The sequence below is a fragment of the Panthera onca genome, chromosome F1 (assembly GCF_046562875.1).
Source record: "Panthera onca isolate mPanOnc1 chromosome F1, mPanOnc1 haplotype 2, whole genome shotgun sequence".
In the NCBI taxonomy this organism is placed as follows: Eukaryota; Metazoa; Chordata; class Mammalia; order Carnivora; family Felidae; genus Panthera; species Panthera onca.
Window position 1 is genome coordinate 27,702,323 of NC_138355.1, and position 25,425 is coordinate 27,727,747.

The window sequence follows — 25,425 nt, forward strand, 5'->3', positions numbered from 1 at the left end:
CTTAGGTCATCCCACCCCATTCTCTCTGTCCCTCTAGTTCCCCCATGATATTGACCAGGTAGCATGTGGTTTCTACACTTTTCAGCCTTTATCTGGCATCTTTCTTTTAAATTATGTCTCACCCAGGTGCTCCTATATAGGGCATTGTATATGGCAGTCCTGAGGGAAGGGAGGAAGGCCATAGCTAGGTTTCCCTTAGAAATCAAGAGATCTCAACAACTTAGAGGAAATCCCAAAAAGTGACCCACTGAATCCAAGAAAGGATTGTTTTATGGAAGGCTAAGAAAGACCTGGAATGTTCAAGATGATACTAGAGAGAGAGACACAGAAGAGGCTTTTTCTGGGCAAAACGGTCCTAATCCAGGAAAAGAAAACAGGGAACTGAATTCCCTAGGGCAACATGGCATTTTTTTTAAGGATGTGGAGTTTCTCTATGGTTAGAGTTTATTATGAGGATCTACATAAGCACATCTGAGAAAACCCAGACGTCATTTGTCTCTTTGGTGCACCCTGTTACTCTGCTGGGCTCTGTGATCAAGTCCCATTTGGTCCACAGCCCATGATGATAGGGAACTGGGCTGGCTGTGTACACTCTATGTGGGGATAGGCAGGGAAACAACAGGGGCAATAAAGATGTCTGGAATGAAATGGGGCAGATCTTATCTTGGTGGATCACAGGGATTGTATTAAAATAGCTTTTCTTTAATATAAGGAAATGTGAATTTCCTTTTGGGTAGAATTGTCCATTCTCCAACCTGCCCCATTCTTCATTTGCTAGGGGGAGGTCAGAGCCCCTATCTCAGTCCAGGGCAGGACATTGTGCCTGTGATGCTGCAAAGGCTGGCACTAGAATGACTCAGAGTTTGAAGTAGTGCCCCGGGTGCCACAAGGATGACCTCTAGGTCCTGACTTCCCCCTCTGGGGTCCCACTTCTTCCTACAAAGGCCAACTCAAGGCTGGCATGGCTCAGAGATTTTGAGAAACGCATGGGGTACAATGATCATGTTAACAGAGAGGTCAGGAGCCTAGGCATTTCCTGCCTATCGATGAAAAACATCCCTCTTGCTCTTCTGAAAGTGGCTGAACAGGCAGGAGGGAAACCCTTTGTGCCAGTGACTCTCACCTCAAGGAGTGGCCCTCTGGGGGGTTCTGTGCTGCTACCTGGTACCTCATTTGCCACCCCCAACCCCAGGCAGTCTCTGGGGCCTTCTTGCTTTCATTTTCCTTGAATGTACATAAGAACAGGGGAGGAAAGTCTCTTACTGAAGTGCCTGAAACCCAGAGCTAGAGCTTCTAGAGACGCTATCTATTCTTCCATCTCCACTTGACCAACTTTCCCCAGCGTTCTCTGGTCTCATGCTTCAGCTTCTCAGAAAGAAGAACTTGCTGTTCTAATTAAGTAGAAAGTGAGACTTAATAATCAAACTGCAGCAAAAGGCAGAGGATTACGAGGAGACATGACTTGTATTTTAACAGCCCAAATCTACTCTCCCCGACTGATAGAAACACACACTTTAGGGGACTAAGAGAGAGAAGCATGTTATATTCCATTCATCAAAAGAGTAATGCAAAAATAAATCCGTAGAATATGAAAAGCTCAGGATCTCTCCCAAGGCTACTGCAGGAAGGCCGACAGGTGAGATGGGGAGGATGGAAACAGGGACTGATTTTGTAGCTCTTCCACTTAGGATACCCGAGGAATAGCACTGTGGTCCGATTCATCCAGTCTGCACCTTCCTATAGCTGCCCAGTGAACTGAATTCTTCACGTGGTTTCTTTGTCGTGTAAGTTTGGGGTGTCCTATTAGCTTGTTCCAGTTACTTAGGAATGAGTTACACTCTTTCCCTTCAGTCTAGCCCAGGGCCAGAACTCAGTTTGATCCAAATGGTCTCAAGGATTGGCGCGGGGAGGGGGAAGCTTTTTTTCTGAATCACTTTTGGTCGCTGAGTCTGCCGTTTTGAGAGTAAGATTTGCTTTATGAAAATCAATTCATTAATAAAAACTACATTAAAGTTGCGACACCATTTCACAGTGAAATATTTTGAGTAAAATTTTGTTGCTAGAATAGTCACGGACAAAAGTTTTATCAGCGAAATGTTTCAATTACGTTAATAAATAAGACAACGATACTCGTATTGTGTCTTTGTCCAGAATCTTCTCTGTAAGCTGCAGAATTAATCACTTTTTTGTCATAGTCTTACTTGACAGAAGCCAACAGTTGCAAAAATGTTCTTAGAGCAGAGATTTTCTGCCCGGTTTAGCTGATGTCACATGTGTAATATGAAAGAATATACAGCCATACCCAAGGATCATAAGCAGGGAAGGATAATTAGCAAAGTTGTGAATTATGCCTAAGAGTTTTCAATTAAAAAAAAAAATCAGATCTTAGAACCTACCTAATCTGCATTGTCTCATCTTGGTTAGCTTTGGCTCCCTAATGAAATTAGCTCTTTTAAAACAAAAATGTATTTGTAAAAACTCAGCTCAAATAACTCACTTTTGGTATAAGAGATCTTAAGACAAATCATTAAACTCTCAATTTGGGCAATGTAAACAAGCAAAAAAATGAATAATTTGTTAATTGTTCAGTTCTGCTCTATTAGTCCTTATTTCATGTGTAGTTGTAACACATATTGTGTGTTGATATAGATCTAAATGGTGATTGTCATTAGCTAGTATCAGTCGTGATTCAGAAGGTAAGATAGCAATTCCCCTTTAGGACCCTTATTTAGGGCTTAGCCACTTGTTCCTCAGATTAGTTGTGATTTTTTAAAAAAATCATTTTGGTTTTTACTATGTGTTTTGTTGTTACTGTTTACGATTGGGAATAGTTAGCTTTTGTGTGTATCCATCTGGGTTTGGTGGCACATCATAATGCTTGATATGCCTTGTAAATTGATTACTTGTGTTTACATTTGTTATTTTGGCCACAAACCGAAACCATTTTTTTCTGTGTCCTGAGAGTATGTAATGTTGAAAGCTTGGTTTAAAATTGGGCATAAACATTGGTTTAATTTGCTAACTTACATGAACTTATAAAAAAATATGCACTCACTATGAACTAACATACATGTACCTACACATTTCTTCTCTTATGACCCATAAGTAAGCTTCAGAGCTCAGAATTTCTTAGGAAGTTCCATGTAGTCCATAGTGTAGTCCAAGCAAAAAAAAAAAAAAAAAAAAAAAAATTAATGTCTACTTTCCAGGTGGGAAAATTGGACCATAGTGAGAATCCACGACATTTCCATGACCATGTAAAAACATTAAAAGAAGACCTAATAAACATATTCCTGGTCCTTGAGCCTCACTCCAAACAATGGACATTACTGAGTATCTTCTTACCCCTTTTTTCTGGCCTCCCAAGAGTACTGACAAGAAACCACATCCTGGGATAAGATCAGAAATACATCTGCTAAGAAGCTATAGTCTATGGGCAGCTACATTCCTACCCACATCTCCAAACAGAAATCCCTGTGAGTCAAAGTAGATGATGATGTGTGTAATAGTCTACCAGCAGTGCAGTTAATCAGAAAACTCTCAGGGAAGAAGTACAAGAGAGTTTTCAGTACCAATTAGAAATACTGATCAGAACCAGGAAACACAGCTCCCTTAATCTGGCAGAGTCAGGACAAGACTCATAACAGAGGCTAAGTCCTGAGTAGGCTATCTCTCAGCCACACACCCCTTCTCTCTTCTTAGGAACAGTTTGTCAGGTCCACAGAAATGATGGAATCATGTCTACATCAAGGGAGTCATATGAGTCACTTTTCCACTTCCCATCTCTACTCAGGAATCCTCTCCCATTCTATGACCTTCTTAATGATTCATCCCATTGAGGAATAGTTTTATAATTGTATGTATTTTTCTTGATGTTTACTTATTCTTGAGAGAGAGAGAGACAGTGGGAGCAGGCAGAGAGAGAGGGGGGGAGACATAGAATCTGAAGCAGGCTCCAGGCTCTGAGCTCTCAGCACAAAAGCCCGATGTGGGGCTCAAACCCACAAACCGTGAGATCGTGACCTGAGCTGAAGTCGGACACTTAACTGACTGAGCCACCCAGGTGCCCCTATAATTGCATGTATTAACTAATGGAATCCCGCAACAAGTTCCCTGGAACATGTACTGCCAAATCTCATACTTGGCAGCGACAGACGCCAATCACTTAGCAAAGCATTCTTCCCTCTCATAGTGTAGGATTGTCACTGAGACATGGCCTCCTACCAAGGGACTCTATTTCTCAGACCCCTTGCAATTCAGATATGGTTCTAAAACTGGGTTCTGGACCATGGAATGTGAGAGAAAGTGACTTGCAACCCCTCCGGGCCTGACACACAGAAACCTTTCAGGTGTCTCCCACTTCCATGTCTTTTTCCTTTTCTACTCACTGGAATGGAAATGAGTCCCAAGGCGACCTTGCAAGTCACATGTTACAAATGGCAGGGTCCCTGGAATGACTATGTAGAGGGTCACCCTGCCCACTTGCTCCCTATCCGTTATTAGAGCAAGAAAAAAAGTCTATTGTGTTTGAGCTACATACATTTTTAGGTCGATGTGATATAGTAGTTAATCTAAGTAATACATACACATTTCCTGGGTACTAGTTGTTAGTTACAGTGAGAGATTTATAAGACATGTGATTGACTATGCCAAGACAGGATAATAAATTCACTTCTACAGAAGGTAAAGCTAAGTGATTAGACCTGTCAGAATTTGAGGGATTAATGTGGACTGGAGCAGAATCTTTTTCCTTGGCCATTTGGGTAGATGACCAATTCAGGATCTTAATTTATTAGATTTTAATTTATTAAAAAGCATGACAATATACCACAAACTATTGATTTTACCTTAATTTCATAGCCAAAGGAAGAAAGGCAAAAATATTAATTATAACCCCACTCTGCTCAGGTTGTTCCAGAAAGAAGTCCTTCTTTATGCTTAGGAGACAGCACCAATTAAATCTCATAAAGTACTCTCATGGTTGGAAATGGCAAAACAAGATGTTCAGAAAAATACAAACTCTAGGACCCATGGCTCTGTGACATTTTGGTTTCTATTGTTTTGGTTCCTCCATCTTAGGCTTAGAGTTTGACAAATTAGAAACTGACTACAGGCATCTAAGAATTGTTCTTTATTTAAAAACACATCCATGAAAAGCCAAGGAGCTATAGAGGCAAGGCTGCACCAATGTCTTCCAAGCCGAGGTGGAAGTGTCTCTGGATTTTCCAGCAATTCCCAGGGGTGTCATAATGACTCAACAGTCTGTTGCAATCAGATGTGGAAAGGGGAGGAGTGATGGCTGGAATGCAAAGCAGTGTGCACAACCCAGACCCATCCCAGCTTTGCCAAACCCAAGTGCCCCCATGGGAGTGTCTTGCAACATGTTCTGTTGAGAAATGAGGTTGCCAACCAGGGGGTTATTGCAATAAAAACTACTTGTGATGAACAAGAGTTGTAATTTTAAATATATTTTTTTTTAATGTTTGTCTTCCTTACTAGACAATCAACTCTGTGAGGGCAGAGGCTACGTCACCACTGTACCCCAGCCCCTGACACACAGTAGGTACTCAATAAATATATGTTGTAAGGATGGATGGATGGAGGGATGGATGGATGGAAGGATGAAGGATGGAGCCTACCCAGCTCAAGTGTGAGTAGAAACATTCTCTGCTACAGGGAGAGGGAATGAGAAAATAAAACACGTAGACACACATAATTTTTAGTGTTTGAAAAGTGGGATTGAATTAGGACTAACAAATCTTCTAGATAATTGTAGTTCTTTCAATGCTCAAGCTACATTTTTCTATCACTTTGAAACCCAAAAGTAAATACTTTCCCAGTGTTTGCTGGTCAGAAGTGCTTTAATAAAAAAGTAGTCTCTAAGTTGCCATGGCGTCACTAGAGAAAGGATGGCACTTCTAGGCCCCAGAAGAAACTGAAGGTGGCAGGACCCAAACAGGCACCATTGCTCCAAATGGACCAGCCTTACAGCCTCTCAGTCCACCACTGCTCATTTCTCCCAGCTTGAAAGTGGACGACATGTTGACAAACTGGGTGGTAAGTGGGAGGAACTCTGGTCAAGGAGAAGCTTGTAGTTGGACACTACAAGGTAATAGTATTTCACTGGCCACAGTGTGACTGGACTTCACTCTCTGTTCAGACATTAGGAAGAACTGTATGGGTGGGCAAAGTAAAAATATTTCTCCTTTGGTCATATTACTCAAAGAATAAGCTGACTATAGCCCAGCAGCATACTCCATACTCCATACACTGTCCATACTCCAGGACTCAGTGTGTGACTATCCCAAGGCAAACACCTGCCCATGCAGCTTGCCCTTCCATCCAGTCTACCCTTTGGGGTCCGGGCCCTTGACCAGTCTCACACCCAGTGCTACTTGCCTCACTGCCCAGCATCAGGAAGCAAGTAGTGTCACACTGGTGCGATAAGACATTTATCTGGCCAAGGTCTCAGGGATGGGATCAGGTTCAGTTGACCTGAGCATGCCCATTCAACATGCTCAAGTGTCTCCATCCCACCCCAACCACACGAGATAGCTCCTGAGGTCTGTATCCCAAGAACCTCAGCTGAGAAATCTCTATGGCAGATTCACTGTTGCTCAAGAGCCTGTGTATTATAGCAGCCTGGCGGCAGGTTGTCCCTGATGTTCTCCAGGTTCTTCACATCAGCCAGAATCCCGTCGATGCTCGTCTCCAGCAAACGAAGGTGGCGCTGCTGCCGACGTGCTCGATCTTCCAGCTCTGACACCAAGGGCCGCAGCTGGCTGTTGATCTGAGTCTTGGCTCGGAAGAGTTTCTGCTCCAGTAAGATCAGTCCCTCTTCATCCACACTGCCAGGCTGGTCTATTTTAGGGAATGAGAAAGGAGTTAATATAGAAGAGCTGTGATTAGATCTCCTTGAACACACAAGGGCCTTCTACACCCTTAACTAAAACCTGTTTCCACCTGCCCAGAGAAAATGGTATGCCATGCCTTTAAAAGGCTTATTTTACATTGGGAATAATATAGAAAATATTCTGAGAGCTCTAGCCTAGTTACTAGTTATGAACTGCCCAGTTCAAGCCTCTGAACTCTATAGTTAAGCAATATGAAGCTTGGATTTCTTTCACTTTAGGGCCAAGTTCACACTCTGAAAAGACGAAGGCTGAAGGTCATAGGAGACTGAGTACTGTCCAAGGTGTCTGCCCAACACAGCTCACCCTAGGATCAGAATCAACTCCAAATTATGTTTACTGAACTATCCTTGGGAAATATCTTGCTGTTTTCCATTAGAAGACCTTTAGAAACTGGCTGGGTTTGGGGTTTAAAGAGGCCAAGGTACGCTTTGACATTTTGGGGATAGATTCCAGCTGGTAGGAAGTGATGTAAGCTATCATTCTGGCCTGAAACAGTGGGAATCTGGCTAGTTATTAGTTTATTTCCAATATTAAATGTAGTCATATTTGTTGAGGTATGTTTCACCCATAAATAATCTAAAACTAATGTCAGCAGGAAGGGCACCTGGTCAAACCTATTTAATGTGGAAAGGGTTTGAGTGGCCTTTGGTCAATTCAAACTCAAGGTCGGGTTGCCTCACATATCTGAGCCGTGGTGTGAGCATTTGACTGCCTGAGTTTATTACACCTAGAGATTAAGCTGTTACTGTTCCCGGACTCCAGAGAGCAAACAGGAGAAACAACACCCTAACAAAAATGTATATCTGGTAGATCAGACCTTCACCTCAGAGCAGGGGAGAATTCCAGAATTCCGGGTTCTATGACATGCTGGGAAAGTTAAGTAAGCTTGGGAACAAAATAACCATGTCCTCGGAGAGGCAGGACGATCTGCTCAAAAAGGGCAGGAGTCTTGGAATCAAAGAGTCCTCAGTTCAAATCCCACCTCCACAGTTTACTATGTGATCCGTGGGACTTATCAACCTCTCTGAGCCTCAGTTTACTCCTCTGTGAAATAAAATAATAAAAATAATAAAACCTGCCTCACAGGACCTCAAAAAGGCTTAAATGACCAGAGAACACCTGGCATAGTGCCTGGCACCTGGTAAAACGCTCTCATTTTCTCTTGAAGGGCCCTGTGTGTTGCATTACCTTTTTCAGAACACTAAACAAAGCTGCTTATATCTCCACTGGGGAACTGGGTTTTGTGTTTTTTTCACCCTCAGAGGGTATTTACTCTTTGGAGCTAATGGGACTACAAAGCAGACTCATTAGTATAACAACACAGGCAATACTGATCTGCCAGGGTGAGGATGCTACTCCACAGAAAAATCAGATTTTCGAGTTGTCCTACCGAATTGAAAAGGTAAAACCAAACCTTTCCCTGAATGTGGCTGGAATCCATGATCAAATCCCTCGTTCCCTATCTGCTGCAGCCCCCGACAAATCAGGCCAAATGAGGGTTCGATATCAGGGGGAGGGATACTGTGGGCAAACCTGAATTGTTGCCAAACTGTGCCACTAAATCTATTTTATCCGAAAATTTTGCAGTATCTCTTGTCCCTACTATCTTCACATTTCTTCCAGACTATCAATCAGGCAGGTCAAGTTCCTGCTTATATCAAGGTATAACTGTGGGTTGGGAGGGACAAACAGCAGAATCAGCAAGTGACTCTTGACTTCACAGTCTGGGAGAATCTCCCCCCTCACTACTACTACCACTATTGTATCAGAGTTCAGGCTTGGCCACCTCCTCCTCAACTCCTTCCACCATTTCCAAAATGGTCTCACTCTGCCTTTTGTCTAACCCACCTCCAAGCTCTCCTCCACTCACTCCTGCACTCCACTTAGTGATCTTTCTGAAATATACAGTGATGATGTTATTACTCTGCTTTAAAGTGTCCACTAGCTGCTCAGGATCAAGGCCAGAACCCTTAGCAGGACTGTCAAACTGTCCACTCTTCTCTTTAGCTGTGAAGGTTGAATATACTGCCTCCACAATTTACTATGTGATCTGAGGGACATGATTAACCTCTCTGAGCCTCAATACACCTTCTCTAAAGACACCCAGATCTTTGACCTACAGACTTTCACCTCCAAGGGCAATAGGTACTCAATGACCCATCTTATAGACGTTAAAATAGAATCCAGAAGATGTAAAGTCATGTGCCCAAAGTCTCTGGGTGTGGAAACAAAGCAAATACCCTTTAAGGGTATCAGACTTCCATTCATCAGGGCTAGGTCTAGCTAATTTTCTGGGCGAAGCCCTGAAGCATGGGGCTGGAAGATTGTGGATACTCCACATACCCATTAGATCTAAGATGCTATCCAACGTGTTGAGGGTGTCTTGGATCGTAGCTCCTGCATTCTTGGCTCTGTTATCAACTCTTTGGGCTTCTGTAATTACCTGGAGAAAAAGAAATACAAACCAGTCTTGAAAGGGTGTCTCTCACATTAGCAAGTTTAAAGGGATCTCCCATGGAAAACGATGGAAACTGACCATCTGTACTGTGTCCATATCCAGGTCAAATTCTTGCTCCTTCCTTGCCAGCTCTCCTTCCACTTCCCTCATCTCGCTCTTCAGAGTGGCCAGTCCCTTCTCCATGGCCAAGGCTCCATCTGCTGTCACGTTGGCTTCCAAGTTCAGACTCCCTATCTCCTGGGAGAAGAAAGGGAGCCAGGGACGGGAGGAGATATAGGGGTGAGGCACAAAAACATCCCAGAAACAAATACGGAAAAAACACAGCTGCAGCCAGGCCCTGATGGAGTGAGTTGGATGAACAATGGAACAGTCAGACTTGCAGACACACCCTTCCCCAAGCTCTGCTTGAAACAAGTTACTTTGAGGGTCTGGCTGTAGGTCCTAGGAGGGTCAGAAGTGAAACACTGATTCCCTGTCAAGTCAATGTTCACCAAAAAGTGAACACAATAAAAAACTATTTGGGAAAACTCAGAGGGTGAGAAATTCACATCATTTCCTGTCATAGTTCTTTGCTGCCACAGACTTTTCAGTGATTTTACCAGGATCCCTGAGACAGTTGAGTTTGAGGTGCAGAGAATGAATGGGCTACAGCTGTGCTTTTGTTTCTATTAGGACAAAGTTTATCAGTACCTTTATCAATAAGCTGTTGTTAAGCATCAAATTGCAGTTATCTGTGTGCTAGAAGCTATATAAAGAGAGGCACGTGAAACTGGTCTCTCCCCTCAAGGAACTTACAATTAGAGATTATTCTTGCAAATTACCAAGTGGTCAAATAGTCCAGATACTAAAAGTTCCCTTTGGGCTTTCTAGAGCTGCAGAAGCTTTTTAGAAGTCATGCTTAAATGAGACATAAGAAGCTCTCTTCCAGCCGAGAAAGCACAGCTCCTACGATAGCATTTAACATGTGGGTTGTGGTGTAACTAGTCTGTCTCTCCCCATTGCACCAAGTGCTCCTTGAAGAGAAGGACTAGCTCTTTCTCATCTCCATATCCCCAGCACCAAGCACAGTGCTGGTACATTGTGGGAGGGGGGGAAAAAAGGATATGTGGTGCTTAGACATAGAAAATAGAGATAAGGGATGCAGAACTCCAGAATTTCATAATCTTGAATCAAACATCGATGATAGTTGTTAATGGGGTTGAACTGTGTCCTCCAAGAAGATATGTTGGTGTCCTGACCCCCAGTATCTCAGAATGTGACCGGATTTGGAAATAGGGTTGTTGCAGATTCGATGATTTCAGATTGATTTCTGACTTCTAGCCTTCAGAATGGCGAGAGAATAAATTTCGGTTATTTTAAGCCACTTAGTCTGTGGTACTTCATATAGCAGCTCTAGGAAGCTAATACAATAGTTGATAAAAGTATATATACATATATCTTGGATGGCTCTGCTCATGGTATGGTCCAAAATGGGAGCTGCAAATGAAGCTTGCAGCTTTCAGAGATAGCCTTGTGACTCAATCAACAAAAAGGGGCACCTGTGGGGAGACAGGTTCTACTTACATAAACGGGTTAGAAGAAAGCTTAGGGCGGAAAGCCACCGCCACGTGGCGAAAACGCCCGAGGTTAGCCAGCGAGGTATTGTAATGGGATCACGAGTAACTTGTTATATCACCTGCAGGAAATTACCTTCCAACTGATGCCAATATACTGATGTATCTCGATCACAAACACCACTTACCCCCCCCCCCCGACCCTTTGCTTCCTACACCCACAAGTTAATGATTACTGTTTGATTGTTTTTTCCTCATTCACACGTGTAAGGTGTTGTTTTCTTCACGTTCACCACGTGGGTAGTATCTCGGGAGCTCCATAAATACGGAGACAGAAGCCCCGTTCAGGCCTCTTGTCTCCTCCCAGGCGTTACGTTTGCTCTCATGTTCAATTCTGCCTTTGTTCTCTTGCAGATAGGGAGCACTCCAGATTCTTAGTCTGTGATAGGTACCTGTGTGGATCTGGGGCTGCTATAGGCCCCAACGGGACTTTAAGTTGTAGGGATCAAAAGTGAGCCTGCTGCACGCTCTCGCTCTCTCTCTCTCTCTGGCTTCCTACGCCACTCTTGCGTTTGGGGCTTCTAATGCTAGCCTACTCTTCGACTTCTGTTTACCTGTTCTATCTTGTCCGTGATCTCCAGGGCCTCCCCGGCTGCGGTCTTTGCCCTCTGGGCATCGGCAGCAGCACCGCCCAGGGCTGCTTCTGCCTGTTTAGTCTTGTCACTAGCGCTTGCAACCTTCTGGCTGATATACGAGAGTCTCTTCATGGCCTCTTCGGCTTCTGCTTTTCTGTCTTCAACCTGCAAGTCAAACTCTGAAAGGCAAGAAAATATTGCCGTGAAGATGAAAAGTGACTTCTGGGGCACCTGGGTGGCTCAGTGGGTTGAGCATCCGACCTCGGCTCAGGTCATGGTCTCACAGTTCGTGAGTTTTAGCCCAGAGGCAGGCTCTGGGCTGACAGCTCAGAGCCTGGAGCCCGCTTCAGATTCTGTGTCTACCTCTCCCTCTATCCCTCCCCTGCTTGCACTCTAAGAACTCAAAACCTCAAAAATGTTTTTAATGGCTTATAAAGCTTACAAATGAAGGTGAATGGGGCTAACGTTTTCATGAAAAATTTCAGGAAGAGTGTTATTACTGCCTGGGGGCAAAAGTAGGGGAAGTTGTGGCTCCTTATCTAACAGAAAGTATCTTAAAGGACCCATTGAAAGAGCCATAATCAAGTTTTTAGAAAAGCTGACAATCAGCCTGTACTTGGTCCCCACCACTTGCAAGAGTATTAAAACCCTAAAGTAGGTCAAAAACAGGTAGAATCTTTAACGTTTATTTTTGAGAGCGAGCACTCAAGCACGAGTGGAGGAGGGGCAGAAAGGGAGACAAGGATCCAAAGCGGGCTCTGAACTCCAGCAGAGAGCCTGACGTGGGGCTCGAACCCACAAATTGAGATCATGACCTGAGCTCAAGTCAGACGTTTGAGCCACGCAGGCACCCAGAAAGCAGGTGGAATCTTTAAGCCCAAAGTTTCAAGCCAGAGCCTTAAACCTAAGCTACCAATGATGATAGTTGGAGGCTGGATAGAGGGAGTAGAGGCTCTTTCTTTGAGGAAAATCCCAAGACTTTAGGAATGTTTTCTCTTTTTGTAAGTTAGTAAAGAAACCTGAAATCCTAAAACCTCTACAAGGCACAAACACAAACTTCCTGGGATCTAGATGTTGTGACAAAGCTTGCTCTATCACCACAAAACAACCACGTTGATTCTACACTTAAAAAAAAAAAAAAATCTTTTAATGTTTGTTTTTGAGAGAGCACCAGCTAGGGAGGGACAGAGTGGGAGGGAGACAGAATCCAAAGCAGGCTCCGGGCTCTGAGCTGTCAGCAACAGAGCCCAAGGTGGGTCTCAAACCCACAGTGAGATCATGACTCTAGCTGAAGTCGGACCCTTAAGCCACCCAGGTGCCGTTAATACTACATTGGAACCAGCCAGGCTACAAAAGAAAAGGAAAAATATCTGTGGTAGTAGGATGCTGGATCTGTGAAAGGACCTTAGAGATCACTTAATTCAACCTTCTCCCTTTAAAAGAGAAGACCTTAGGGTCTGCAAAGGCTGTGACTTTGCCTACAGTCAGCACCGAGCAGTCAGCCTAGCAAAATTCAGAACTCAAGCCTTCAGCCATCAAGCTAAATTCTTTCTGCTACATCCAATATTAATACTTTCTTAGAAAGATGTTTATTAAATGTCTGTTAATATCCCAATGTATCTATCATTTAGAGAGCTACATATGGATTCAAGATAAAGTCATGGTTCTACCTTTAACCTAGTCAAGTGACCTGACCCATGAAATACTTACCTCTGAGATTCTTCAAGATGTTCTCAACTTCATAAAAAGTGGAATTGCCCATACTTAATGCTTCTTGGGCTCTGCTTTTAGCGAGGTTGGCACGGGAAAGCAGCTGATCTGATTTCTGTAAAGAGGCACAGAATAAGATTAGAGTAAATGTAACCTACACTGAGGAAGAGCATTCCTGGCAGAACAGCAGAATCACCCTGGCACGCTTCATGACAGAGTGCTGCGATTCACCAGGAAGTCTAGGGGTGTTGTTGCAAAGCCCTCCACAATCTGGGACAGAGTGAACTCTATAACCTAACGACAAATCCCATATAGAGAACAGTCACAAACTCGTCTACCATCAAGGACAAGTACAGTTTTGCAAGTCCTAATCTTATACTCTAGATACTTCCTAAAGCCAAGCTAGTAGAACAAGCTGGACCAAAATTGAACTCAGGCCTGAGTCCAATTCCTAGGTTTGAGGGCTGAGCCAGTGGGTGGAAATGAATTCTATCAAGTTGTCTGTTACTCCATCTATAAGATACCATGACCTTCAGAGTTTTCTGTGGTTCCTCTTGCCATACTTATTCACTCAGTAGGCATCCATTACCTGGCTGTTGAGTGAATTAACAAAAGCATACCTGTCTCCCATTCTTTCCGTTCTGTAAGAGCTGCTGGGTTTCTTCTTCCCAGTTTCCCAGATTGCTTTGCATGTGCTTGAACTCCTCCATACGTCTAGTCACCAGGCTTGAGAGAGAATCAGCTTTTTGTCTGATCCTTTTTGCTTCTACCTGTAAGCCCAAAGAAATGAAGGGGTCTGACTTTCGGCCTATCAGTCACCACACCAGCCTTCTTAGGAGCTGGCATCATTGTTTGAGAATAACTGCAAAATCTAACAGAAATGAAGCAATATAGCTAACGATAGCAGCATCAGACAAGTTTTGTCTCAAAATTTACATGTTTACATATGCATGAAAATGTTGTAGGAATCATGGTGAGTGCTTTTTGCATAGGTAGAAAGCTGAATCTTAATCTACGTGACAGTTAAAGGAATTGATGACAGAAACAACATAAAACTTCTGAGAAGAACAAAAGGCTTCTGAATGGCAGTACATAGAGATGTACTATGGTTTGGACCCAAATGTAAATACCAAGCTTTATCCATGGTAACTTCCCACAGGTTTCAGTAGTCCCCAAAACAAAGGAAGAGACCTAAAATTCTTATCAGCCAGCAGCTTCAGAATGTGGGCTAAGGCTTTTTCAGAGGCAGACTAGGGTTTAAGAACAAGGAAATAGTTAACAAGAAAATAAATACACTCCCTAATACAATGCAAGAAAGGTCCATATGGAGGGAAAGCTGAATGATTTGAGATTATGGAACCCCAGAAGAAGCAAGCACTATGGCCCTTTTGTCCACCAAGCACATCCGTACATGCCCTCACCTGAAAAGACTGATCACTGACTCCCTGAAGCTGAGACACGGAATTAAGAAGGCGAAGGCTATGCTGATAAGACCTGTCTGCTTCAATGTCAGCTTGAGTGGCCTCCCCGGACAGCTGCTGGGCCAGGGACTTGGTTTTCTCCAACCTACGGGGTGGGGAGAAAGAACTTTGAGGAACCCACTATTAAAAGCAAACATTCATCCTGTCGTGTAAAAAGTATGGACGTTGGAGTTACCACAAGAACCAAATGAGGTTATGTGCCAGATGTGTCCCTCTCCATGATCTAAACAAACCTTGAAGTTTATACAGATTAAATCAGAATTCAGCCCGAGTTTCCCACTCCTTGATAACATTTCTACATTCCATGCCACCAGATGGGTTTACTCACATCCTTCAACCACAACTTCCCGCAAGTACTGCAGTCTCTCAAAGCACAAATTTTACTTAATCACCCTTTTCTTCCAGCCGTAAAGGCATGTCCTTTCCCCCAAATCAACACACTCCTCTTGTCCTTTAGCATTATTTGCTAACCAAACATGGTGTGCCCCTCACATGTGGTTTGCACCACACCACAGAAGGATGCAGATTATCTTGACCCGTGTGAGGACCCGTTGAAACATACTTTCCCATAAGGCCTTGCACCGCAGAGCCCTCCAGGCTGCCCCTTCCGCCTCCTTCCCGCTGAGCCTTGCGTGCCAGCGACAGCGCTTGTTTGGAATAGTCCTCGGTTTGTCTTACCAGCCGCTCCATGTTACCTGCTGACCCAACATGGCTGAAAGGATTGAAAACAGAGAATCTGAGTTTTCATAGCACAGGGCCTCCTTCAGGTGTTCTATTTGAATGAAGGGAGAGGAGTAAAGGAGCTAGTTTGGCCAGAAACGCCAGACGTAATCAATCCAGGTTAGTCGGAATGAGGGGATCTGAAGGTGTTCTGGAGATGGAGCCCACATCTTAGACCGTGGCTGCTGATCTTTTCCGTTCATGGTGGAACCAGGGGGAGCGGGGCGTGGAGACGGGTGCGAGCAGTCCGGGGTGGTGGGGGAAACGGGCGGATAAAATACTACGTTTATAAGCTTTTCTGTGCCGCAAGAAACGCCTAGGTCTGATTTCATCCAGAACCCACACCCCCGTACTCTTGCTGCCACTCGACATTGGACCCCCCTCCAGAAGGGGGCAGAGCCTGTCCGTAAAAGTCCCCCACAAGCTTAGAAAGTGATTTTAAAGGAGAAACAAACTCGAGGCAGCTCATGCTACAAAAACACAAACCGGCCCCCTTCACTGACTGAATTCCATCTGGATTAACTGAGCCTTGCCACCCTGCTGAGCACTCTTGCTAAGAGCAAACCACTTCACCAGGGTGGTAGGATTTAGTCAGGCTAGGACTAGGGAGCTGCCCGGTACCACTGGGGCCCTGCAGAGCCGGTTTTCGGGAGGAGGCTCCCCGTCTACAGCCCTGGCCCCCACAGGCTAGTGAACAACTCGTTGCTACTTGTTCCCAGGCTCGACGTGGGAGCCTGGGAGTCCCTCAAAGCTGCAGAGCGTTCTCTTCCAAAGGCTGACTTCATTTCACGGGCCAAAAAAAATCACCTCTGACACACACACCAAAGCCATACTGTGAGTCAGAAAAATCTGTGGTAAAAAACCCCTCCACCCGCAACACTTGCCAAATGACCGTGGCCCAGTGGCCACACCTACATACACTAAAAGCCAAGAGGTTTAAAAAAATGGCCCCAAGGCAAGGAAATGGCTGCAAAGGAGGCTGGAGGCATTGAATATGTCGCTTAGGTCCTGAGGATTCTACAGTCTTTATAAGGCTTTTTATTTTTTAATGTTTATTTCTGAGAGAGTGATAGAAGAGGAGCAGAGAGAGGAGACAGAATCCAAAGCAGGGTCTAGGCTTTGAGCAATCAGCACAGAGCCCGACACAGGCTCAAACTCCCAAACCACGAGATCATGACCCGAGTGGAAGATGCTTAACCAACTGAGCCACCAGGTGCCCCCTGAGGATTCTACGGTCTTGCTCGAGTCTGGCCTTGCAGAGGTAGCCTGAAGCAGGGGGTCTGCTCACCTGTCTGCCAATCTTGTGGCCTCCTGAGCCAGGCTTTGAAAACCATTTGGCCCCACGTAGTGCTCTGAGGGAGGAATGTTCTGAAAAAAGGAGACTTGGTTAAGACTTTGCACTCGGCCCTGAAATCTAAGCGGGTTTCTGCATCTGTCCTGTTAGAACTTGTTATTAGCCACACAACATTCTACACCCTGATGTCAGGAGTCCCTAGTCACCATAATTATTACATTAAAAAAATATAAGAATAAAGTAGAAATCCAAGACCAAAAAACCCTGTATACAGATACTGATGCATGTAAAAATATATTCATGTTAATATGTATTTTCATATGTATTTAAGGTCGATAGATTATATACCAAGTTTCAGTGGTGGTTATTAATGGCATCAGAGGATTTTTATTTCCTATTTTCTACAAAATAGAATATTTTTGTAATGAAAAAAATCAATATGGATTTTTTAAATCATTTCCTCAGCATATGATTGTCTTCCAATTTCCTTTATTCATCTTTCACCCACTTATTGTCACCATTGTCTTCTGCATTGAGAGGAGAGGGCTCATTCAAATCTCTCCCTCCTACCACCCTAAAAACTACAGCATTAAGAAAATCATACTGGCAACACTCCCCCCCCCCCCCCCCGCCCCCCTTTTCAGAATCCTGTCTTCAGAGATTCCTTCCTTCCTTCCCACCTTTCCTCTTTATTTCATGCAGCAAACATTTATCACAGCCCCACACTATGCTGTGGGCTGGTAATGCAAATATGAACAAAACTAAATCCTGCCCGCTGGCAGCTTAGGGAGGTGTGCAGTGAGAAGGGAGAAGAGAGCCAACAAGAAGAGGGGTACGGTTAGTGAGAAATGAGCTAGGAAGAACACAAATGCAGTAAAACCGGGAATTATAAGAAGCCAAATAACACGAATAGTTGTGCCTGTTTCCAGAAAAAGTCCAGCTACCTGCCAGGCGGACCTAAAAATGGGAGAGACGGAAAGTCTGCAGGGGGGGGTCTCCCGATAGAGCGGGGATCTTCAGTACCCTATCCCAGCAACACCTACAGTGTTTCTCAGGGAGGCCTCGCTTTCCTCCAGGCTCAGGCGCATCTGCGTGACCAGCCTGTGAGTATCTTGAACTCGGTTCTGATACTGACTGCCCAGGGCCCTAATTCTTTCCACGGCCCTCTTGAGGTCATCCAGGCGGCTCAGGTAGCTTTTCTCTTCACTTCTTGCCTTGGCCAGCTGGAGATTGAGAGATCTAATAGCACCTGGTACAGTAAGGAAAAGAAGGATGAGAACTTTCATAATCACAGGGTAATCCAACGTGGAGGGTTGAAAAAGTTACTTTGACTGGCTTATGGCAAAATGGTAAAAACCCAGTAAATGAATGAATGCACGGAACTGCTTTCATTGCCATCATTCAGGTCTCGGGAGAGTCCAGGATAGTCCTCTCTGCAAGTGCTGGGCAGAGACACCTGCTCAACTGATACCCGCAGGAGATTATGGAAATCGGCCTTCATCACCTTCTGAAATCTGGGCTTCTCTCAGAATGTCCTGAAGGGTCTGCTCAGCTTGCCGCATCCTGCCTTCCAGCTCCGTGCTGGGCACTGCTCCACCACCACTCTGAGCCCTTGAAACTAGGGCCTCCAGGCTCTGGAGCTGCTGCCTAAACTGGTCCATCTGAAACCACACAGCAAAGAAGATCAGAACAGAGGGTGGAGATCACAGTCCAATACCAGGTACTCCGGGGGGGGGGGGGGGGGGGCGGGATAATAGTTAAAAGCCCAGAAATGCTTGGCAGGTCATGGTAGTAGTTAGACTAGAGCCTAGACTCTAAGTTTGAATCCTGGCCCCCCTATTCATTAGCTGTGAGTGTGACCTCAGGCAAGTCACTTTTATCCATTAAATGAGGATAATAAAAGATCTCCTAGTTATTTGGGCTAAGTTAGTACCTGTATAGGGCTTAGAACAGTGTCTGGAACAAAGAAAGTGCTTATAGAGGGCAGGTAAAACTGATAAATTAAAAAAAAAAAGTTGAATTTGTTCTAATCTTCGGGGTTTGGGCCTTCTCTGCCTCTGCCCTTCACCCTAGGAAATAGTAACTAATTAACAACATCCATGTCCTTCTCTGGAATGTGAAAGAAATCTCTGGAGGCCATTCTTTGAACAGTCTTGACAACCTTCTAGACTCCATGGATCTTCTATATATTTTTCTTTTGCAAAGGACCTCTTACAAATCCAACTAGAAAGTGGTATAAGTGGAAAGCGTACTGAATTCACAGGGAATTCAGGGTGGGATTCTTGGCTCCACCTGGCCATGTGACTGAAAGGTCGCAGATGTCCTGAGACTTGCTCAGTGAAAACGGACATCAGAATACGTTCTCTTGCAAATTCACAAAGTTATCAAGTGTACCAAATGAGACAGTATCTTCAAAAGGGTACTTTTGAAAAGTCTATTTAAGAGCATCTGAAACCTATTACTACATCTTAACATAGCAATTTTTAAAGCAACAAATAATCTCCACCCTCATCCCCAGGAGGCTAGGAGGGTCCTAGATTTGTGACAGACCCACCCAGTAGACACTTAGACTGTCCTTATGGGGGTGAGAGTTGGGTAACATGCACACCTGAATCTTCACTTGATTATAGCAAGCTGGGCAGCTGGTTAATGCTGCATGCTCACAGGTGAGGCCGCCAAACCCTGGCTTGCAAACACAGCTGCCATCGCTTCGGCACTCCCCAGGCTCTGAGCCCATTGGGTTGCAGTTGCAAGCTAGAGAGAAAAGACAAAGCATTCATATCAAGCTAATTCTAGAAACTGGAGTTATAGCAAAGGTAAAAGGATCAAGTCACCAATGGCAAAGAATCCTTCTTTGCCCTTGTCAGTTCACACTGTGCTAGATTCCTCTCTTGCCTGGGACTCCAACTACATTTCCACTATAGATAGAGCTTGGGAATCATCTAGTAAGTTTGGTGAACGTGTGGATAAAGAGGGACTACAACAGTGCATCCTTTCTGGTGGTGCTTTTTTCCTCCCATTAAGTTGTAAAGCTGTCAGATATTCTGCAGGTGCTCTAGCTCACTCTATCTTATAGATGAAGAATAGGAGCTCAGAGAGGTTGAGTCATCTGTAGGTCACACAGCAAGTAAATGGCAAGCCAGAATGAGAACTTGGAAAAGAGGCAATGCTCTTTTCCTTTTGCTCTGCTGCCTTTGATGTAGGAAATGCAGTTTAAAAAAAAGTATCTTTATTCATTCATACTGATTGAGCACCTATGTGCCACACTGTTCTAGGAGCAGAGGATAGAACAGTGGGTGAGGTAGTGCACTAAGGGAGTTAAAGTGATTCTCTTTGTTGCTCTATGACGCTCGTGAAATACTTGGCACATAATATCACATATGTAAGTGTCTTGTTACTTACATATTTTTGTCTTATTAGCATATGATCTCTTTGGGGGCTGGAACTGACCTATTCATTGCTATGCCCTAGCATCTAGTTCCATATTTGGATACTTGGCAGGGATTTGACAAAAGATAGTTGAGTGAAGAAATGTATAGTTTAAAGCCAGTAAAGTCTCTTAACTCCTTATCGCTAGAGTTATTTTGTTTACAGTGTACTTTCTCATATGCTCTTCTATTTACAACCACTTTGAGCTAAATATTCATCCATATGAAGAAGCTGAGGCTCAGATTAACTGCCATAACCAGTATAATACAACAAGTAAAAAAACTAGACTTGAACTCAATACTGCAAAAATGGCATGTGGGCTCTTCCTATCATGGGGTACTTCCGAGCACACTGGAGCTAACCCCACAGGGTTGGGGTTAGGGCAGGCGGGATCTCTGCCCCTGTGTGGAAGCCTCAGGTTGCACAGAGATCCCTAGGCATTTTCAGGGGTGGAGGTTCTGTGGGCTGGGCTCCCTGCAGACCTTACAAGGAACTGGGAGTCCTCCAATCTGGGTCCCCAGAGGCCCTCGTGGCTCTGTTATGATAAACAAGCCCCTGCATTCTGGGCATCAGGGCTGGTCTGGGACCTTTGCAACTGAGTGTAGGTCTGTGGGGGCAGGCCAGCTCCCTAGAACTGAACTTCTTGAATATAGGACATGTGCAGAGGCTGGAAAGAAGGGCCAAGCGAGAGGACCCATGTGCACATGGGCGCTTTGATCTGAAGCAGCCCTAAGGAGTGCTCCCAGATAGCTGCTGCTTTGAAGCCAGGTCTCCTTAGTAGAACTTGAAACTGTTACCTTTGTCTACATCAATTACCCTGACTTCCTGAGAGGGTCTCTTAAACTGCTTCACAGCACCCCCCTCGCCACCTCTGTGTGTTCAGGCTTAGTCTCAGGTCCTTTCTTGCTGTCTTGTGAGAGGCTTGCCAACACTTCCTCTGCCAGCCTTGGAACCAGGCATATGACCTGGCTGCTTCGCACCTCCTCTTCCACTCAGGAATGTAAGCCTGGCCTTCTCTACTTCTCCCACCCAGCTTTAACCCACTTGACACCCTCCAGCTCTGTCTTCCAGAACCCTGCTTGAGGGGTCTTAAGGCCTTTGACAGGTGAAAAGTCCAAACTGTTCGTGGGCCAGAGAAACCACAGTAGCATCCTATTACCTGCTGCTGGCCCAGCTGATTTGTATGTTCTTACATGTGTGCACATGCACATGCCATCTGTCGAGGGATGCCGTCTTACCTCGACACTTGTCTGCTGGGTTGGTAGCCAAAGGGTCCCCAAAGTAGCCTGCTTTGCACCGGTCACAGTGGGCACCAGCTGTGTTGTGGATGCACTTCAGACACCTGCCTGTCAGGCGGTCGCAGTTCCCGGAAGCACCGGGATCCACATTGTTGTTGCACTGACAGGGCTGACAAGGCCTCACTGGGCCATGTTCCCCAAATGGGTCCCCAAAGTAGCCATCAGCACAGAGCTCACAGCGGGCACCTGGAAGAAACAAATGCCTGAGCCGTCATCTGTCGATGGCAAGAACAGGTGCAGGGGCCTGGGTCCCAGTCACACTCTGGAAGAGTCTCCCACCCTGGACCCCAGAACGATGGCAGGAGGTCAGCTCTTCCATTCCATGGTGGTCCCAGATGTTAAAACACAGCAGCCCTACTAGGAGGCTTCCTGCCGATTAACTAGATGGTTGAGGAAGTCAGATTTATAGTACCATCACTGAGGCTGTTGCTGAAGAATGAACTTTCAGACTGACCAGCAGAGAAATATGACATTTTTTTTAAAATTTCTTTTTTAATGTTTGTTTATTTTTGAGAGACAGAGTGTGAGCGGGTGAGGAACAGAGAAAGACACAGAATCCGAAGAGGCTCCAGGCTCTGAGCTGACGGCACAGAGCCGGACGTGGGGCTCGAACTCACAAGCTGTGAGATCATGACCTGAGCTGAAGTCGGACGCTTAACCGACTGAGCCACCCAGGCGCCCCTGTGACATTTTTTTTTTTTTTTTTTAAAGTCTACATGCAACATGGGGCTCAAACCGACAACTCCAAGATCAAGAGTTGCATGCTCTACTGACTGAGCCAGCCAGGTGCCCCAAGAGAGGTGGCATTTAAAAGGCCACTAAGTTTCCCTTCTGTACTGCGGTTCATTTTGTAAAACTGAAGCCACATATTTCATCTGCAGCCTTCGCCTCCTAATTACAAACCTCCTAAAACAGCATTGGCCACACATACATAACATCCAAAACCATGTGCTGCCCTTCCTCACCTCTCAGGCATACTCTTTAGAATGAGCCCGTTTACATGAATGCTAAGGAATTATAATTCCCCAGAATTTTTTTGGAAGAGCAGCTGTTGATGTGGATTTGTGGCATCAGGACAGGGAAGCAGGACATGGGCCTTACCGGTGACCCCGTGGGGGCAGTTATTGCACACCACCTCCTCTGTCTCGGGCATCACGGAGCAGCTGAACCCGTTGCGGCAGGGGCACGGCTTGCAGCTGCGGGGGTCATGTGGATCGTTGTAGAAACCAATAGGGCAGTCGGCACATTCGATGTCAAGATTTTCATCCCCCGAATAACAATCTCCTGGGAGGGAGCAAGAAAGGAGGGGCAGAGAAATGAGCAGGGTAAAACAATACACTTCCTTTAATATGGATGAGGTGTGGGAGGCAGAGCGGGGTGACCAAAACCTTCCTTTTTGAAGCTTTCTCCAAAGTGAGCACTGGCATTCACCTTTGCCTTAGTACCAACTCCAGACCTGGCCACGACCCTGAATCTCACCCTGGCTCTCCTACACTGAGACCTAGCTTCCTTTACCATCCATACCTCAATGCTGCTCCCCCAGTCTCCACGGCCTGAGGCCATTTGTCCACACATTCATTCAGACCCTGACATTGCCTTTGATGTCTCCATACAATTCTTGAAACTCAACACCAACTACACCACCCCCCCCCCCCCGCCACTGAACCCTGACAGCCATTTCCTGTAACCTGGTACCTTTCCCACAACCTTGTGGCATTTCCATAATGAAAAGGATTGAGTGTAATAAAGCTCCATGTCCATCCTGTCAGACTCCAGCCCCTACCTTCCTAACCCTTTCCCATCTCCAAAATGAGTTGAGGCAGGGTCTTTCTTACATAGCTCCGTTTCTTCCTCAGGAGTCCCCAGCCCCCTAGCAGTACCCCAGCCACCTGGACCAGGTGTCTTTTCACTCACCTGTGTCTGGATCGCAGGCTCCTCCCCCTTGGCAGTTACATGGAATACAGGTGCCAAAAGGTCCCAGTCTGGCAGAATCTCTTTTGTAGCCAGAAGCACAATCCTGGCAGAACTGCCCTTTGTACCCAACGGGACATACGCATTGTTCAACCCAGGGTGCTGGGGCTCCGGAGACAGGGCGAGCTGAAATCAGGGTCACGTTGTCAAGGTACCCAGTACCTGCAATATGGAGAACAGGTTTAGAAGCCAGCAGGTGGTGAGGTCTGAAGATCTAAAGTCAGGCATCTCTCTAGATTTTAGATTTAACACCCTAACAAAGATGAGTGGCGTTCACTCACTATGCCACAGGTACAGCAGTCCGTCATGACTGACACATCAGAAAAGCCAGGGTTTAAATTCTGGTTCCACCCTCACCAACTGTGTGAAGTGGGCAAGTCGCATAACTATAACTGTTTCCTCAACTGTAGAAGTAAGAATGGTCTCTGCCTCCCATGTTGTGACATTAAATGGGACAACTGCATATGTTACATGCTTGGTTCAAGGTAAAGATTCAATAAACTGTTAATAAACACCGTTTCCTCTTAATGCAAATAAAGCAGGGATGATATAGAAGTTATGCATGCCAGCTATGCTTCCTGTTTAAGTGTGGAGAAAGCTCAAACTCCCATATAAATCCAATTGGGATGAGGAATACCCCACATGTGAAGGTCAATAAACGGAGTTAACAGGGGTGCCTGGGTGGCTCAGTCGGTTGGGTATCCGACTTCTGCTCAGGTCATGACTTCACGTTTCCTGGGTTTGAGCCCCGTGCCGGGTTCTGTGCCGACAGCTCAAAGCCTGGAGCCTGCCTCGGATTCTGTCTCCCTCTCTCTGCCCCTCTTCTGCTAGTGCTGTCTCTCTCAATAAAAATTAACAAACTTAAATATAAAAGTAACAGAATAAACGTGATGTCTGAACATGGTAGCCCTGAGTATAATCCCAAAGGAATTCCAGGAATAGAGGGCTCGTTGTGGATGCCATTGTCTAGCCTAAAGGAACATGCCCAATTGTTGCAGATCCTCTTCAAGTCCGCTTTCACCTAAATTTGGAGGCTCTTTTAAGCAAAGTAGCATCATTTCATTCTTCATTGGTGTTAACCTTCTTTTAGAGAAACATTACTTCTAACTTCTAGAATGTGAAAATTTAGACCCAGAGACTCGATCATAAACCATCCTGAAACAAAACCTAAAGAATTCATTTCCCTTCATTGCTTACTGTATTCTCCATAGGTAGCTCGGATCCGCAGGGCCGTGAGGTTACGCAGTAACCTCCGATACTCAAAGTAACTCAGCTGGGGGCTCCAGTTACTGCTTGGGCGTTCATTTAACCTGCAGGATTTAAAGCCCAAAAGCTTAAAAATCCAACTCTTATCAAAATACACCCAAGAATGTGGGAACAGCTAAGCCCCTTCATGGTCCTGCCTAACCAGGGGGACGAAGGATGGGTAGCTGCATCTTTATAGGCATGAACTTGGAGTTTCCTTCCTCCACGAGGGGAGGGGGGGAAGGCAGTGATGGAGGGCACCCCAATGTTGGAAGCCCAGCTCCAGGGCTCATGGCATCCGGTGATGGTCCAAGTCTTCAGAGCCCACTTCCTATTCTTGGCCACACAAAACTTAGTATCAGGAACATCTTCAAGTTCAAGAAGCCCTGACCCTCAAGGGAGCTGCCATTAGCTTTTGGTTTTAAATGACTTAGCACATTTCACTTACTCTCTCCCAAGAGTCCGCTTTCATGTTCTACACTGCCCACGTCTTGATTTATCATTACAGTATCTGGCCGCATCAGATCACCAGCCCCTGCACTCATCTTTCAGATTTTGGTTTGTGTTCCAGAAACAACCCTACCCCTTCTGTTTCATTCCCTGACCCCACTTCTCACCGTATTCCTGTCCCCAACTCCACATTTCACTCATGCGTCCCTGCTTAGAATTTCCTACTGCACAAAACCTCCTCGAGCATGACTTAACTGCCTCTGCCTG

General features: G+C 45.3%; 1 protein-coding gene across 2 annotated transcripts in view; it reads right to left on the reverse strand.

The window, feature by feature from the left end:
• Positions 1-4,550: 4,550 nt before the first annotated feature.
• LAMC2 (laminin subunit gamma 2) overlaps positions 4,551-25,425 on the reverse strand; it is a 58,428-nt gene continuing 37,553 nt past the window's right edge. For both annotated transcript variants that reach the window (XM_060643750.3, XM_060643749.3), the window contains exons 9-24: positions 24,661-24,773; positions 23,407-23,625; positions 22,594-22,776; positions 21,433-21,678; positions 19,374-19,519; positions 18,270-18,426; positions 17,809-18,014; positions 16,760-16,839; positions 15,314-15,463; positions 14,692-14,836; positions 13,891-14,040; positions 13,271-13,385; positions 11,540-11,739; positions 9,451-9,609; positions 9,258-9,357; positions 4,551-6,861 (exon numbers count right to left, since the gene is read on the reverse strand). In XM_060643750.3, the coding sequence (XP_060499733.3) occupies positions 6,608-6,861; positions 9,258-9,357; positions 9,451-9,609; positions 11,540-11,739; positions 13,271-13,385; positions 13,891-14,040; positions 14,692-14,836; positions 15,314-15,463; positions 16,760-16,839; positions 17,809-18,014; positions 18,270-18,426; positions 19,374-19,519; positions 21,433-21,678; positions 22,594-22,776; positions 23,407-23,625; positions 24,661-24,773 (2,623 nt within the window). In that variant the 3' untranslated portion in view covers positions 4,551-6,607. The remainder of the gene's footprint in view (positions 6,862-9,257; positions 9,358-9,450; positions 9,610-11,539; positions 11,740-13,270; positions 13,386-13,890; positions 14,041-14,691; positions 14,837-15,313; positions 15,464-16,759; positions 16,840-17,808; positions 18,015-18,269; positions 18,427-19,373; positions 19,520-21,432; positions 21,679-22,593; positions 22,777-23,406; positions 23,626-24,660; positions 24,774-25,425) is intronic.